At 38.5% G+C, this 15,791-nt stretch overlaps 1 protein-coding gene across 4 annotated transcripts in view; it reads left to right on the top strand.

Annotated features, from left to right (window-relative positions):
* TIAM2 (T cell lymphoma invasion and metastasis 2) overlaps nucleotides 1-15,791 on the top strand; it is a 92,570-nt gene that overhangs the window by 52,067 nt on the left and 24,712 nt on the right. For 3 of the 4 annotated variants that reach the window (XM_027887466.1, XM_027887464.1, XM_027887465.1), the window contains exon 14: nucleotides 8,890-8,993. In XM_027887466.1, the coding sequence (XP_027743267.1) occupies nucleotides 8,890-8,993 (104 nt within the window). Of the gene's footprint in view, nucleotides 1-8,889; nucleotides 8,994-11,256; nucleotides 11,400-15,791 lie in introns of those variants that run through there. The other variant, XM_027887467.1, reaches the window with a different exon arrangement.

The following is a 15,791-nucleotide window of genomic DNA, read 5'->3' as shown; positions in this document are numbered from 1 at the left end:
GTGCTTGCAGACCTATTTTTTCTACTTCATTACAAAAAGTAAATATACTGTTGAAAACCTGAAATATGTTTAGTTGTATTGAATGAAAAGAAATAAGCACATGTATGTGTGCTACCTGCCAGGTTGAACTATTTAACTGAAGCTATGAGTGCTGGTCTCCGAGGGAGCATTTTTAGAGCTCATTACAATGATATTTCTCTTCTCCAGGCGATGCTGGAATGGTTCACCTACCACTCCCTGTTTTCCAGTAAGTCTAAAGGCATTAAGACCACCAAAGCTTTGTTCCTTTCTGAGAGTTGGCTCAGACTTTGGTATTGTTTGCACCAGGGATTTTGGAAATATTTGTTATCTTCTCTTGGAATTTTACTTTTCTCTTGGTAGTAACATTGGCTAGAAAAATATGTGAACTGTAAGCTTATGATAATTAACTGATCAGTCTGGAGAATTTGCACAACAACAAAAAATGCAGCTTTCCATACACCTGGCTTAACTTTATTACCCAAATGTAATATCTCATTTCCAATTAAACCATACAGCCTTGTTATAGAAACTCTCTGTAATGGGGAGAGGGAGAATATCTACGTGCTGAAGATTGGCTATGTTGTGTTTTATTTGCAATTTCTAGAACATTTTTGAATTAGTGAAAATATTGAATACATTTTTTCCTAGTGGACAGCCCAGACCTCTTACAGTTCTTATAATAGTTGATCCTATTTTTTTTTTCAAGTCAAAATTCATATTAATATTCCAGAAATGATGCCCACTTTATTGCTGTTTTGCCACATCTGTCTGAAATCATTGGGCAATACTAGTGTTTAAAAATGCTGTTAGTGGCTCTGATCTGAGATCAGGATATGTCTTCTATAGACTAGACCAAGCCCATCATAACTGTTTGAAGCAATGTGTGTGTGTTGCCATATCTGAAACATTTAACTACTGCAGATTAAAAACTGCGCAGAGAGAATAGGAAGTGAGAGCCCTGTTTCCCTTCCAAGTGCTAGAGAACTGCAAATAAGAAAAAGATCAATTTGTGGCAGTGTATCCACTGGACTTCGTAATGAATATCTGAGATGGACTCAGCAAGCAGCTGGGGTGTAGGACAACTGTCAGGGCTCATCACCCACATGCACTTGTGATATAAATATTCTCTTAGTCATAAACATTTTTTGTGTGGATCTTTATATACCAGTTATTACAATACTTACAGTATTACTAGTGCTGTACTGAACAGACAGAGACTTCTGGCCATTTTTACCCAAGCAGCTATATTTAGGCATCTGTGTAATATTTGTGCAACGCTGGTGATAGACAAACCGAGAATGGGAAGGGATCTCCAGTTAAGGCTTTGGACAACTCTATTGATAAATTTATCAATAGAGTTTGTATTCTTTGTGCCTAGGTAAGCCTGTTGCAGAAATTTGTTTGTGTAATGGTTGAAAGCCAGTCTTCTAATTGTCAGCTTAGACATATTCCTGGCCACTGTTATGATTCATCATTATCTGCTGCCCTTGACCATTGCATAAGTAGCTCTAGCTCACAAGTACCTGTTGTTAAGCCCTTTCTCACACTTCCATGCTTTTCTTCTTTCATGTTTGCAACTCATGAGTCATAGATTATAGAAGGAATTGTTCTCACTGATCCCTGAAACCTTGTTCTATGTGATTTCATTCTAGAACTGTGGCTTTATCTTCAAGGTCATCCTGCATTTCCTTTATACATCTCTAGCCATGCTCTTAATTAATGCTGTGTGTGAACTTCAGATGATTGGAGTATTTAACTGGAGTACTTCCTATTGTACTTTATTGCTGAGACAAATAATGAAAATATAAAGTAAAATTTGTCCCCAAAATCACCTTGAACAGAATCTACAATCTAACCTTTTTCCAGGCCTAGAAGTTCATTCAAACCAATCTATTGATTTCTTGTTTGTTTGTTTGTTTGTTTTTAGAAAAAGTTTCCAGAAAGTTGGATTTATCCTATGTTCTTTGTCTTTAAAAGCATCTTTTATTGAAGGCTGATGGCAAATTAGTTTGGCTGGCACAGTCTTCTTACCCATACTATATGTACATGATATTCCATTTATCTTCACATTTTTAGTTATTCTCTCCTTTAATTGATTGTGAAAGCCTTAAGTTACTACATAGGTTATAGTTCTGTAGTTTCCAACGTTAGATTGCCCTAACATCCTCATTCCTTCTTTAAACATAGCTGAATAGCCTCATCCTCTTTTCCCCATCATCAGCTGAATAATTTATTAAAATCCTTGCTCTTGAGTTTCAATTTCATGTGCCAGGTTTTAAATGTTGAGAGCTAAAAAAAGTTTAGTTCTCTGCTGAGCTGCACGAGTGCAATGGCTTGCACCCACCTCAGTTGCGGACATTTTCTAGTCATTAATTGCTGTTCTGCCTTAGTCACCCCTGTTAATTACAGACAGATTTCAGCCTGGTTCATCCAAGTCCTATGGGATGAGCTTTACCATGACCCTTGGAGTCTGAATCTATTTGTTGTAGTGAATGTTTGGTGATGCGATAAGTGGAGCAGGTGAAGTCAGGGATGCCAGGAAAGACTCGCAGCTACTAGCTGTTAATCAAGCATCTTACCTTAGCTGAGACATACCTAGGTGCAGTTTCCTCACCTGAATCTGACATGATCATGTGACTTGATCTACTTGATCTACTTCTCCCTCTCTTTCCTACTACTGAGGATAGTTATCAAGTGATGCACAGAACTGCAGCACCCAAGGGAATGGCCTGAAGCTGTGCTAGGGGAGGTTTAGGTTGGATATTAGAAAAAGGTTCTTCACCCAGAGGATGGTTGGAACAGGCTTCTTAGGGAAGTGGTCACAGCACCAAGCCTGACAGAGTTAAAGAAGTGTTTGGATGATACTATCAGGCACATGGTGTGGCTCTTGGGGATGGTCCTGTGCAGGGCCAGGAGTTGGACTCAGTTATCTTTGTGGGTCCCTTCCAACCCAGCATATTCTGTGATTCTGTCAAAATGATGCCCTGCAGTATTTTAGTTTCTCTTGGAGTGAGAGACTGGGTAAATTTAATTCTTCTGTGTTGTCTTCTCCTGTAAGAGGTAGAAGAAATATTTGGTTCAATTTATCACTGTCACTAGAGTGGCAAGTGGAAACGCACCCTCTTGCCGTAGTTTGATGAAAGGGGTGGTTACACCACCAACTCAGTGCTTGACATTTGATAATACTTGATATGCTTGTGATGGTTATTTGTCATTTTTTGAAATCGGTGAGAGCAGTCTGAAACAGAGCAAATTCTGATGCCTTATGAAAAAAGAATTATAAAAGAAACAGGATCTTCAGTTTCTACTCTCTCCTCATGATGAATTTGCCTTTGCAGTGAGCAGCTAAACTGGTAAGAGCATCGCTAATTAGAAAGTAATTTAGACTTCTTCATTAATTAAACAGAAAAAGAGAGATAAGTGACATTTGCATTTGTTGATGGCTTCTTTATGGTAAGTGAATTGCCGGATGGTCAGTGTTGATGTTTTCCGGTTGATTTCCTTTGGTTTCTGGCTGGAATTGCAGCACAGATTATTATTGTCTCACACATCTGCTAGAGGATGCATTTCCATTGTACCTCACTGCTCACAAACACATGAATAACTTCCATGTTCACCACTTGTACGTGTATCACTGCATCAACACGGAAAGAGACATTCCCGTAGGCGTACAGAGCTCTTGGCTATGCTGCATGTGTTTGTTTTCCTAACCAACTGTCCCATCTGTGTGCTCTGTGCCTACTTTTAGTTGAGTGATGAGCAGTGAGGAGCATGACTTAGGAAGTATGCTTTTTTTCAGTTCTAGTGGTTACATTATAACTTGTCTTGAATGATTGTGAGTCACTTACCTGCCTGCCAGCAAGACACAGCATTGCAGGAGTAACAGCATTCTTTGGTGATACTCTCGGTAGCTAAAGGTGGTGAAGAGGTTCTTAGTACTTGGTTGTTCATTGCTAGAAACCAAGAAAAGGTTTAGTATGCATTTCATGTGATGTAGTTAAGCTTTTCACATAATGGCTTTTTCCCCCTCTGATTTTCTGGGAATTCTTGCATTTATCTGAGGTTGCTACTCTTCTTGTTTGTGGTTTGTTTTGGTTTTGTGTGGCAGGTTTTTGGTAACAGGGGGCTGCAGAGATGGCTTCTGTGGGAAGCTTCTAGGAGCTTCCCATGTGTCTAATGGAGCCAGTGCCAGCTGGCTCCAGTATGGGACAACCACTGGCCTAGGCTGATCCCATCAGCAAGAGTAGCTCCTCTGGGTTAACATATTTAAGAAGGGGAAAAAAACTTGCATGATTGCAGCTGGACAGAGGAGTGAGAATATGCAAGGGAAACAACTCTGCAGACAGCAAGGTCAGTGAAGAAGGAAGGGAAGAAAGTGCTCCAGGTGTTGAAGCAGACCCCGCAGCCAGTGGTGGTGAGGACCGTGGTGAGGCAGGCTGTTCCCCTGCAACCCATGGATGTCCAAGGTGGAGCAGAGATCCACCTACAGCCTGTGGGAAGGACTCCATGCCAGAGCAGGTAGATGCCTTAAGGAGGCTGTGACCCCATGGGAAGCCCACACTGGAGCACTTGTGACCTCATGGGGGATCCACCCTGGAGCAGTTTGTTCCTGAAGGACTGCACGATATGGGAGGGACCCATGCTGGACCAGTTTGTGAAGAACTGTGGCCCGTGGGAAGGGGTCATGCTGAGGAGGTTTATGGAGAAATATCTCCCTCAGGGTGACCCGGCATTGGAGCATGGGAAGAGTGTGGAGTCCTTCCCATGAGGAGGAAGAAGTGGCAGAGACAATGTGTGATGAACTGACCACAACCCCCCTTCTCTGTCCCCATGCTGCTCAGGATGCGGAGGGAGAGGAAACTGGGAAAAAAGTTAAGCCTGGGAAAAAGGGAGGGATGGGGAGAATGTGTTTTTTAGGACTGGTTTTATTTCTCGTTATCCTACTCCAGTTTGATTAGAACATCAAACTAATTTTTTCAAGTCAAGTCTGTTTTGCCCATGACTACTGAGTGATCTCTCCCTGTCCTTAGCCCAACCCAGGAACCTTTCATTATATTTCTTTCCCCTACCCAGATGAAGATGGGAGTGACAGAGCAGCTTTGATGAGCAACTGGTGTCCAGCCAGAGTCAAACCACCACACTGACTTGGTATTTTAGCATCTGGAGACACTCCTGTTTGCTAGACCAGAATAAAAAAATCTGTTCAAGAGGTTCCTGTATCACAGATGGAAGTGATAGACATTTCAATTCACCAAACATGAATGTGCGTGTGTGTAAACAGGACAGATAGGTGTACTGCAGCAGAGAAAAAAATATGTTAAAAGATTTAAACTATGTTTTGTTTAACTCATTATTATCAGTCCCATTTTTCTTCCAGACAGGTTTATCACAGGTATGTCAGTAGAATAAATCAAATGTACTACTGTAATGGAGCTGCATGGGCAGATGTAGTCACAATATACTTACCATTTACTATGCTGAAAAGCCTCTCAAGCACTGTTTCCAGCAAAGTAGTCCATGGTTGCTTTAAGTAGACAGACATGTAATTCTAGTGACATCAGAGATAGTTTGTAGCTTTTTTTTAAATATAATAATAGTAATTTAAAAAAAAAAAAAGGCCAGGAAATGCTGAATTGACCTTGAATTTGAATGATTTTTAGGAATATGTATCTCCTTGCATATTTTTACATGCTCATTCCCAGCAAAGATCCAGAATGTTATATGCTGGAACAAATTTGTGCTTGCATGATAGCATTTTTCTTAATTCTGTGCATACTCTCCACAGTTTTGTTGGCAGTTTTACCTGAAAGAATAGTAGTTACCCAGCCTCTAAGATAAGTTTCATATTACTATTGGTGAACATCTTTGATAATATGTTGTACAGTTAAATCCAAATTTGAATGTTTAAAGAAAATACATTTTGTAGGCTGGCTTTCTTACTCCCTTCCACTTAGTACTAGAAGTAGAAAGAATTTAAATATTAAACTTGTTGCTGTGATTATGTCCTTAGGCTTTGCTTTTGAAATTACTCATTCTCTAAGGTAATACAATATTTCAGTATTTCCCCCTTGATTTTTTTTTTTTTTTAAGCTATGCAGCTATGCTTCTATGCTCTTTGGGAATGGTTTGTAGGAGCAGATCCAAAGGAAGTCTCCTTCCACTGTAAAAGAAGGAAGAAGAGACAGGATAAGGATGCTAAACTGAACAACAAACCATACATCCTTCCTTCCTTCCCTTCACCCTGTTAGTTCTGCATACAATGTGCAGCTGGATGTCTTTTTTCACTTTGGATCCTTTCCGTGTAACTTTTTTAGCTTTTGCTATTTAAAATAACATTTACTGTTGGTTCCCCATAATCAGCAACTCATTCTGCCAACAGCAAACTCTATAAAAACGGGCAAGACTATATAGACCTACATCTACCAGTCCTATAGATTACAAAGCAAAAACAAAGATGAGGGTGAAGGGAGGAAAAGGCAGGTCATCTGGACAAAACAATACAATGTTCTGTTTGCTTCTTTCAATGTTTTTATCCTGATTTCTTCTGTTTATGTTGTCTGAAGATTGTTTTACCCTATTTTACTCTTCCCACATTTATGCTTTCTCCCAATTACTTTCGTATGTTTGTTTTACTGCTTTGTAAGGGACAAATGTGTTTAATGGTCACTTTGTCAAATCAGGGAGAGGACATAGGGGTTTTTTCTTATTAGCTAGCTACCTGAGATCAAACTCTAGATCCTTTATGCCATAGTAAAATCTATCTCAGGGGCCTGTTGCTTGGAGATATGGGGGAGAAGGACATTAAAACCCAAAAGGCAAGTAAAAAGCAATAGGAAAAAATATCCTTTGCATCACCTTACCCTGAAAGGTTACTTGAAAGTCACTTTAAGTTTTAGGGGTTGGTTTACCTTCTGTATACCCAGGAGCTGACAGTGGTGGAAGTCAGTAGGCCTTCATGTGTACTCATATATAGAAGAGGCACTCAAAATTACTTTAGAAGTCCAGAGGGAAGGAGAAAATTATATGGGCTTGATGAAGGAAGAGAGGTAAAAGCATAATAAAATAAACAGACAAGGCAGACTCTATGTTAAGGTTTTAAAGACAGTGGATGGTTGTTTGGTGGGGTTGTGTAAAATGTGTTTTTTCTGCAAAAGTGGTAACTCTGGGGTATTGCATGTTATGTAGACTCTGAAATATCAGGAGCCACACCTGACTCCAGGAGAAAAAGGCTAAAGAATTCCCTCAAAAAAAAAGAGTTTGAGGGAAGAAAAGCCATGAGGCTTTGGTTCTGCAAAGATAGAGAAATGAGAGAGTAGTCAAGTCTTTGGCATCTGAGTGGAAAGTGTCAATCTTGATACTAAGCTTGACCTGGGCACCTTAATAACATATCAAAAAACTAAGTATCAAGATGACATCATGCTGAGTTATTTACGTGTCTTTCCTTGACTTTCCTTTGGAGTCTGTCTGCCATGTTTTGTCTTCCCTCCCTTCTTCAGTCCATGTTGGTCAATTCTTGCCGAGAGGAGCTGGTCCTGCTCTGCATGGACAGGACAACAGCAACACCTAGGCATATAGATTGTTGTCCTTCACAATTTCTTTTTTGCTAGCTGTCATGGTTTTACTGCAAGATGGGTTGTATTTGTTTTAATTACCATCCCAGTTGCTGGTGTCAGTTGTTAAATAAGAATCTTAACTTTCACTTAAAAATAAATCTCCAGCATTTGTAGGTGTTGAGAAAGAGTTTGAAAATGTGGTAATGTGGTGTGAATTATACTCTAGAGGCTTAAAGGCTGGGAAACAAGGCAGCAAATTCTAAACCCCCTTTATTTTATTGCTATTTTGTTATCTTAGGTTGCTTAAAATCCTCTCTTTTTTTTTTTTTTTTTTTTTTTTTTTTTTTTTTTTTTTTTTTTTTTTTTTTTTTTTTTTTTTTTTTTTTTTTTTTTGATGGGTCCTTTATGAGTTTCAACTACATGAATTGATAGTACTGTAGATAAAAATCTCTTCTTCACTTCTAAGAATTTTAATTAGAATTGCCATGTAAACATCTCTGCAGATTTTAAGCAGCCAATTGAGGAAACATAAAGAGAAAAAACCGTAATTTTTATATGAATTTTCACCATTGTTGGATATATTTCGAGGGTGCACATGAATGTTATTGAAGGGTACAGTCTGTCAGTAAGCAGAGCTGGGCAGTGCTGCCTCTGGTTTTTACATTATGCCAGCTACTATGTAGACAGACTCCAAACTTCGTAAAGTTGCTAAACTATTGGTAAGAAGAAGTATTATGAATTGTGGTCTTTGTTCCAGGGCAAAATTATCTTTTCTTAAATCTTTAGGGGTTCAGGACTAAGTGTTGAACAATGGTGTGCTCATCCAAGGAGAACTGCTGAGCGCATTTAATTATCTTCACTGGTTGTCTCAGCACAGACTGTGCTGATTATAGATAGTGCTGCCTTCAAAGCAGCTGTTACCAAGAGTGTTAGGTTTACTTCGGTAGATCAGATGTGCACATTGCTTCAGGCATTCTCAGATGTCCAGCTGCTGTTTGGAAAGCAGAGTTTCCAAGCACAGTTGCTCCTTGCTTTGACATCTTCTGTTGTTTTCTGAGGGGCGGGGAGGACTGAAAATTTTGTCTTCCTTCTGGGTGTGGCACTTACTGCCAGGATCTGCTTGACATGGTAGTGTTAGGTCATAGGTTGGATTTGATGGTCTCAGAGGTCTTTTCCAACCTTAGTGATTCTGTGATTCTCTCCTCCTATTGTAATTTTACTAGACACTGAAAGTATTTATAGGTAAGAGCAAATACTTGTCCTGTTCCTGTCCTATAACCCTTTAACTTATTTATTTGTTTTCTTTCAAATGCAGATTTTAGTAATGTGCCTGATGTCACATCCAGTTTGAAAAGGAGCAGTACTGATGGCACTCTGGACCAAGTGCCACACAGGGAGAAGACTGATCCACCTTTTAGGGTAAGAACATGTTGGACAAAACAATCCTTATGAAGAAAATGATAGTGTTGTAGTGTGAATGCTTTGCATTTTGTTGGAAAGAATTTAACGTATGGCACTAACTTGAAAAGTTTTGTACGTATATTAACTGTACTTAGTGTTTTACTATCTTGAGGTCACCCTGACAAGTTAGCAAGATACAGCACAGCTGCTGCATCTCCAAGAGCAGTGTGATAAGGGAAAATGGCAAACAAGTGAAGACTTGTCAGATTTACCCTTCTGTGTTGCTTGAACTCTGTTTCTGCAGAGAACAGTAAAGCTGCTACAGCTATTTAATTGATCTTGCTTGGCTTGTGTTTTCTTTTTGCAGATAATTCCAGGGCTTGCTGTTAAGATTGTATTGACCATAGCAATACTCATTTAATGTCAGTAATTTTAAGCTGGACTGCAGACTTGGAGAGGTGCAGTGTTTGAGAGCCAGTGATTCCCACACTTTAATTTGGAGAACCTTTATGTGTTGCAGTTACTGTTTGACTTCAGCTGGAGTAATAGAGGCTCAGACCTTCCCTTAATAAGGACACTGGAGGCTGAGGCAGGAAAGCACCGAGTTAGTGTCCACCTTCAAAAGCACTGGACTAGGAAGAGCAATTTTTTGTTCATTTTGCTCTGAGTCAGGCAAGTTGCAACCTGTGCCCAACTCAAGTGCATATTGTTTTGAACCTCCCCACAGCTAGCGTGGGTAGTGTTTTCACGTTGGTGGCTGTGATTTTACCAGGCACTGCCATTCTGACAACAGAAATTGGGGTTTTTTAAAATTCTTTTGATGACTTGATTGTATCTCCAAGCAGATTTGTGATAACACTTGTGTTATGCTCTTGCATAACAGGAGTGAAGTTAGAGTTTTTATCGTTCTGGAATATATTACTGTCTCGTACTAGGTTGTATGAAAAATTGGTGGAGATGAGGAAGAATGTGAAAACTCCTAAGACTGGAACAGGGAACATATATTGTGCCTCTAACTATACCTACTGAGAGGAGCTATTTGTCTCTTACTGTTTGAATACTTTGTAACCTACTTCAGTCCAATATAGGTGACTTTATGCCATTTCTCTAGAGGATGAGGAGAAGCCTGGTGATTGTGGATCTTCAGCCCATCTCCTGCTGCACAAGGGGATTCCCACAGAGATGATCCATATCCTGTATAATGCATTGCTTTTGCTTCCCAAAAGTTTTTGCAACCAGACAAGAATGAACTGCTCCCCATGCACTGTGTGGAAATATATGTCTGATCTGTCCTGTTGGAAGGGAGTAGATTCAGGGGCATCAGCTTTGTTTTAGCAGAAGAACAAAGCCAATCCTGATCGTCTATGTCAAATACACCAGATGCCAGAAAATTAGGGAGAACTGAGGAGGGCTTAAATACACAATTTATTTACACTAGTTGTTGCTCTGAATGCACTAAATTTGCTTCAGTGCTTTGAATTACATGCTGCAATTAAAGGTCAAAAAAAGAGGGGAAAACAGTCTATTCCCTACTCTCTCTCCAGCCTCAAATCTGTCACATCCAGCAGTTATTATGCTTTTGCATGATTTGCTGAAAGTAACTGCCCATGCTGTATTGCAGTTCACTTCTTGGTTGACATGTGGGTCTGCTAGTGTCACTCTAAAAATTACCTAAGGCTGTCCTAGTTTTGTAGGTACAAGGGGGGAAAACAGCCTGGCAATCAGAGGCAGTCTGACCTGGACTGCAGCTGTAAAGGAGTCTGTGACAGCTCTACAATTTCTGCAAATGGTTTGTAATTGATTGCTGTCTTTCTGTTGGAGGGTACCTATTACTGTCAGAGCTTTTTGTCTGACCCTTTTGATTTCTCCAATAGATGTAGAATTAAAAAACCCCAAACCTAGCAGTAAGTTTAGGTGGTGTATTTTGTATGTGCTTTTGTGATTGTGTGTAAAAGGAATTAAAATTATTTCTGTTTTCATAGCTGTGATGTGGGACTGCTCACCAGATATACAATAGCTATTGCTAATAAAAGCTAGTTTGAGGAAATTGTGCAGCCTTGAAAAGCATAGCATCTGGATTTGGGTTTCTGGGTTTTTTTCCTTTGCCTTCTGTTTCCTGCATATGCTGACTTGACCTCCCACGCCTGCAGGACAGCAGTAGTGCAGACACCTCAGCAGTAGGCAAGTAGGCGATGTTGCAGAAGTATGGGGGAGAAGAGATCTGTAAGCACAGCTCTGTGGAGAAGACGTTGCTGGCGCTGAGAGGTTCTGAGCACAGCCTGGAACAACAGGCAGTTTGGGATTATTTCAGGGGAGACACAGCTAGAGATGCTCAGTTTCCAGTTGACAGCAACTATAGATGTAATTGTTTGGCTCTGAGGGGCAGGCTCCTTTGAAGTTTGGTTGATTTTTGTCGTATAACATGTAAGTAAATAAAAAACAGTCTTAAAGGTTTGGATTTAATGGTTGCATGCCTGATTTCTAGATTTTGTGTTTCTCATTTTGAGCATTTTTGTTTGTTTTTCACTGTTTTCTTCATCTCATATCAAGCTAAGGTTAGGCATCATTTTAACTGAAAGTACAGTAAGGCATTTCAGAAGTGCCTTGTAATCTTAAAGAAATAAGTGTTTTGCTGCATGTGTGCTACATTCAAACATTTGTCCATTCAGTTATTCACTGAACCTTTTTTTGTAGTTTGAGAAATGAAAGTATTTAGGATAGCTATATGTTTGTCTTTCATCTGAGAGCTAACAAGTTAATTAAGAGGGCAAGATAGGATCATATCATTCCAGAAATAGAAGCTGTTCCTTAAGTTACAAAATATTATTAAAAACACATGGATATCAATAACCATCCATTCCAGATGCTCATTAGTTCGGACAGCTCTGTATTCTCTGGGATACCCTATTTATACTTTAATATCTTTAACTTTATTTTCTATCTTATTTAACAAAGATAGATATTATAATTCTAACACATTCTGTTGCAGTATATTTTCAAACTATGTTAAAATATTGTTTATGTGGCAGCAGCATCTCATCCTTGCTATTGTTCTTCAGTATGTAGGTGTACTGTGGACAGAAGAATAGGAGACCTCAGAAAATTGAGAATTGAGTATGCCTGTCAGTGTAATTAAATTTAGTTGTGTTTTATCATTTTGATAACTAATAGTCTGTGCTCCTAGTGCTCAGTTAAATCCTGGTATGTTGACGGTTGCCAAGAATCAAGCTCTCTGTACATCAAAGTAGCACAAAGTCAAATAAATGAAAAATGCAACTTTCTCTTTAGCTACTCTTGATTTCTAATTGCAAACTGTATTGGCTAGAAACGTTTTCTCCAGCCCACAGTTTGTTTTAAGATGAAGTTTAGTAGTCTGTTACTAACTTGCTTATCTTTACTTTGTATGTCAGTGTATTAAAAATGCCCTTTTATGAAAGATAAACATAGCTAAAAGGTGAATTTTTACTATATAAGTAGTTATTATTCTAAGGTCATTTGAATGAATGCTATGATCTGACTTCCAGTTGTCCTGAATCTTTTTAGTATCATCAGAGAGAGGTATTTCTGAAATCATATTAAATATCTAGAGACAGAAAGAAGCAACTTCATATAAATGCATGTGTGAGAAGGGTAGTTGTGTTTTCACTTTAAATATTTGACAAGTCATAAGAAAAAACCTTAGAGTATACTCTGCAAATATTTCACATAACTTCATTATACTCCCAGCTGTATCTTAGAGGTTTTTAAGAAACTCAAGAAACTCAGTAAAATTAGCTAGTGTGATGCTTTGTAATCATGATAAAAATAGCCAATGAATGCAGAATGGTTTTATGGTAGCATCTTCAAAAATTAACATTGCAGATGGGTAAGTGGAAGCTACTGTGATGAGAAACCTTATATGTTAACAGTGATTTGCTTTCTAAAGAATGGCCAACTAGTTTGATTTTGCAATAGTTTTGAAGTGGTGCTATATTTCTTTCAAATAATGAAGTAAAGTTGATCCCAGGAATAAGCTGGGTATAGAAACTTGGGGAAATTGCCTTTGTTGTTGCCTCTTAAAATAGTCACTTTACTCTCAGAATGGGTTATTGATCATACATCAGTGTGTGTGTATGAAAACAAGTCTATCCCTAACACCTCTTCATAAAAAATAAATACAAAATTCTATACAATGCAGAGACAGAAAGTGAAGTTTATTCCCCCACCCCCTTGGGAATACCATTTTTAATGCAATAAGCAGAACACCTTTTCCCTAGCTTGATCTTATTCAGATTATCTCAATTTATTCACCTTCCTCTTCTGTTTGACAACCATGTTCACTTTCTCTTCACCTGGTAAGGAAATAAGAATTCTTGACAAGTCTGATCAGCAGAGTTCATGGCACCTTTGGCAAACACAAATCTGCATCTCCTGCAGGATGGAACGTTTTCATCAAATGCTTTCAGCTTTCCATAGGGATGAGGTGCAGGTCAGTATAATGGCCCTACTTGAAATGTCCACATTTATAGATATAGGGGAAAAAAGAAGGTAGAAAAAAACATGCTCATGTGTTTCGGAAGTCTGATTTTTGGACCTTCAAATTTCCTATATTATGTCAAATCATCCTTCCAGTGCTTTTGAAGCTTGTGTATTCTGTTTCTTGTGATGCCAGTTTTGGCCATTCCTGCGTTTGCCAGACAGGAGCATTTGCCAGTGCAGTGAGAAGTACATGTTTCCATAAAGTCTGCATACCTTGGACCGTGGTGAGAAATCTGGTCTTTGGTCTCTCTACACGCAGTGCCGCTTCTTATGACAAGGAGCCAATATGCAAATGTGCCTGACTTGGCAACCCTCAAGGTTTCTTTTCAAGTCCTTCCAATCTAAAGTATATGTGCAATTGAGAAGCTCACTTGCATGTCTGATGGTACCCAAGAGGTGTGAATCCAGAGCAAGAGACTGGGTCAGAAAGCAAACCCATCTCCCAAGTTCTACATTGTTCAGCTACCTCAACAAGCTTCCCAAAACAGTGCTTTCAATAGATGCAAAATACATATGTTGTGGTTTTTAAAAGGAAATGTCTCTGTTACCTATTAGCTGATTTCACACAGATATTCCTGTAATGAAAATCAGCAAGTATTGTAAAGAGTTTGGTGCATTTTGTGATTTTGTCTTCTTGTACATACAGCATAGCGAAGTACTGAAGAAATGTTTTTTGTATTGTCTGGATAAAAGACTGTCTATCCCATTGCTAGTCTGTGTAAATGCTGAATTGTTTAAGGTCTGATTTTGGGTAGAGGAAGGGTCAACTGTTGTCATGGAATGGTAGGGGTAGAAAGTAGTAATCACTATGCATACAGTGCAGTCCCAACAGGAAATGTATGCCATTGTTCAGTCTCTGTGGATGAGTTGAATGGTATTTTATCTTCCAGAGGAATGCAAGTGGATGCTAGGAATGATTTATTCCTCTGATTTATTACCTAGAAAGCACTGCATAGTGTAATCTATAAAAGATGTGCAATGGAGTAGTTCAAGGCACCCTTATTCAAAACACACTCAACAGCCTTTTACTGGCACTGTCACTAAATGTAATCCTATATATTATCTGAATCATATATACTTTATATTATATATATATATATATATATATATATAATGGTTCATTTATTTGTTTTGATTTGGTGGTGACACTCCTTCACTCTTAGGGGTGAGTTTGGGATCATCAGTCTGATGCATGTATATAAGCAGTGGATAATTGTCTTTTAGTGGGTAGATGTCAAGAGATGTTTATTCTTTCCCACTGAAGTTAACCAGTTTCCTAGTATGACTTTACAGTGAGAAAGTTAAAGATTTAACAAAATATACTGAATTAGAAGGAAGATTTGCAATTATATGATGCATAAAACATAAACCCTGACAAGTATAATTCATGTTTTGATTACATTTGGAATAGTGTGGTTATGTATGTAAGTCTACATGTGTCTGCTAGATTTCAGAGATATAATTCTGTCATTAGGTATAAGTGGCATCATCTTTGCTAGTCAGTTAATGAACTCTACCCCCAAAACATCCATTAAGAAACATTAGCATTGAAATAAAACAGTGGGAAAACCAAAAATACCCAACAAACAAACAAACAAAAACCCACAAAAAAAAACCCTAAATCAAACAAAACCAAACAAAAAACCCACCAAAACCAACCAACCAAAACACAAAAAAACCCAACACCAAAAAACCCAAACCAAACGACAACAACAAAACCCCAAAAACTAAAAAACACTTTAAAAAAAAATTAAAAAGTGTACGTGGAGTAATTTTGTTAAGCAGATTTCAAAAATTAAAAATCTTGGGAAGTGAATGTTATTAATAGTCAAATAAACACCAATTGTTTAGCTACTTTGAAAGAAAGCCCAGCAGAAATGACCAGAAACTCAACAGAGCCCCAAACCTTTTTCTTGCATGGAGGCAATTCCAGTTAAACATTATGGTAGCTTCTCATTAGCTCTATTTTGCATTGCCGAGGCAGTTCCCACTTGCACAGCGTGTCATTAATTGCAGGATAACTGCCTGCCTGAAGGTTACTCAGCATCCATAGGACATTGAGGATCTTTATTTTAATCGTGAGAACTTCTCTTTAGCAGTTGATGAGATCCAAAAGCTTGGGGAGTAGTCTGCAATTAACATCCTTTTTTTTTTGTCCTTTGTTGGAGAATGATTAACAACATGGTACTCTCAAAATCATGTATAGCCTCTGCAATCCAAGTGTCATTTTCTTCCAGATGTGACATGCATTTAGGGAATCTTAGAGCTAACATGGGAAAATAGCAAGTTTCTCAGCAG

The sequence above is a fragment of the Empidonax traillii genome, unplaced genomic scaffold, assembly GCF_003031625.1.
Source record: "Empidonax traillii isolate 1590-97213 ecotype Southwest subspecies unplaced genomic scaffold, ASM303162v1 scaffold211:size764888, whole genome shotgun sequence".
NCBI classification, from domain to species: domain Eukaryota; kingdom Metazoa; phylum Chordata; class Aves; order Passeriformes; family Tyrannidae; genus Empidonax; species Empidonax traillii.
Note: the sequence above shows the minus strand (reverse complement) of the source record. Positions and strands in the feature narration are given on the sequence as shown.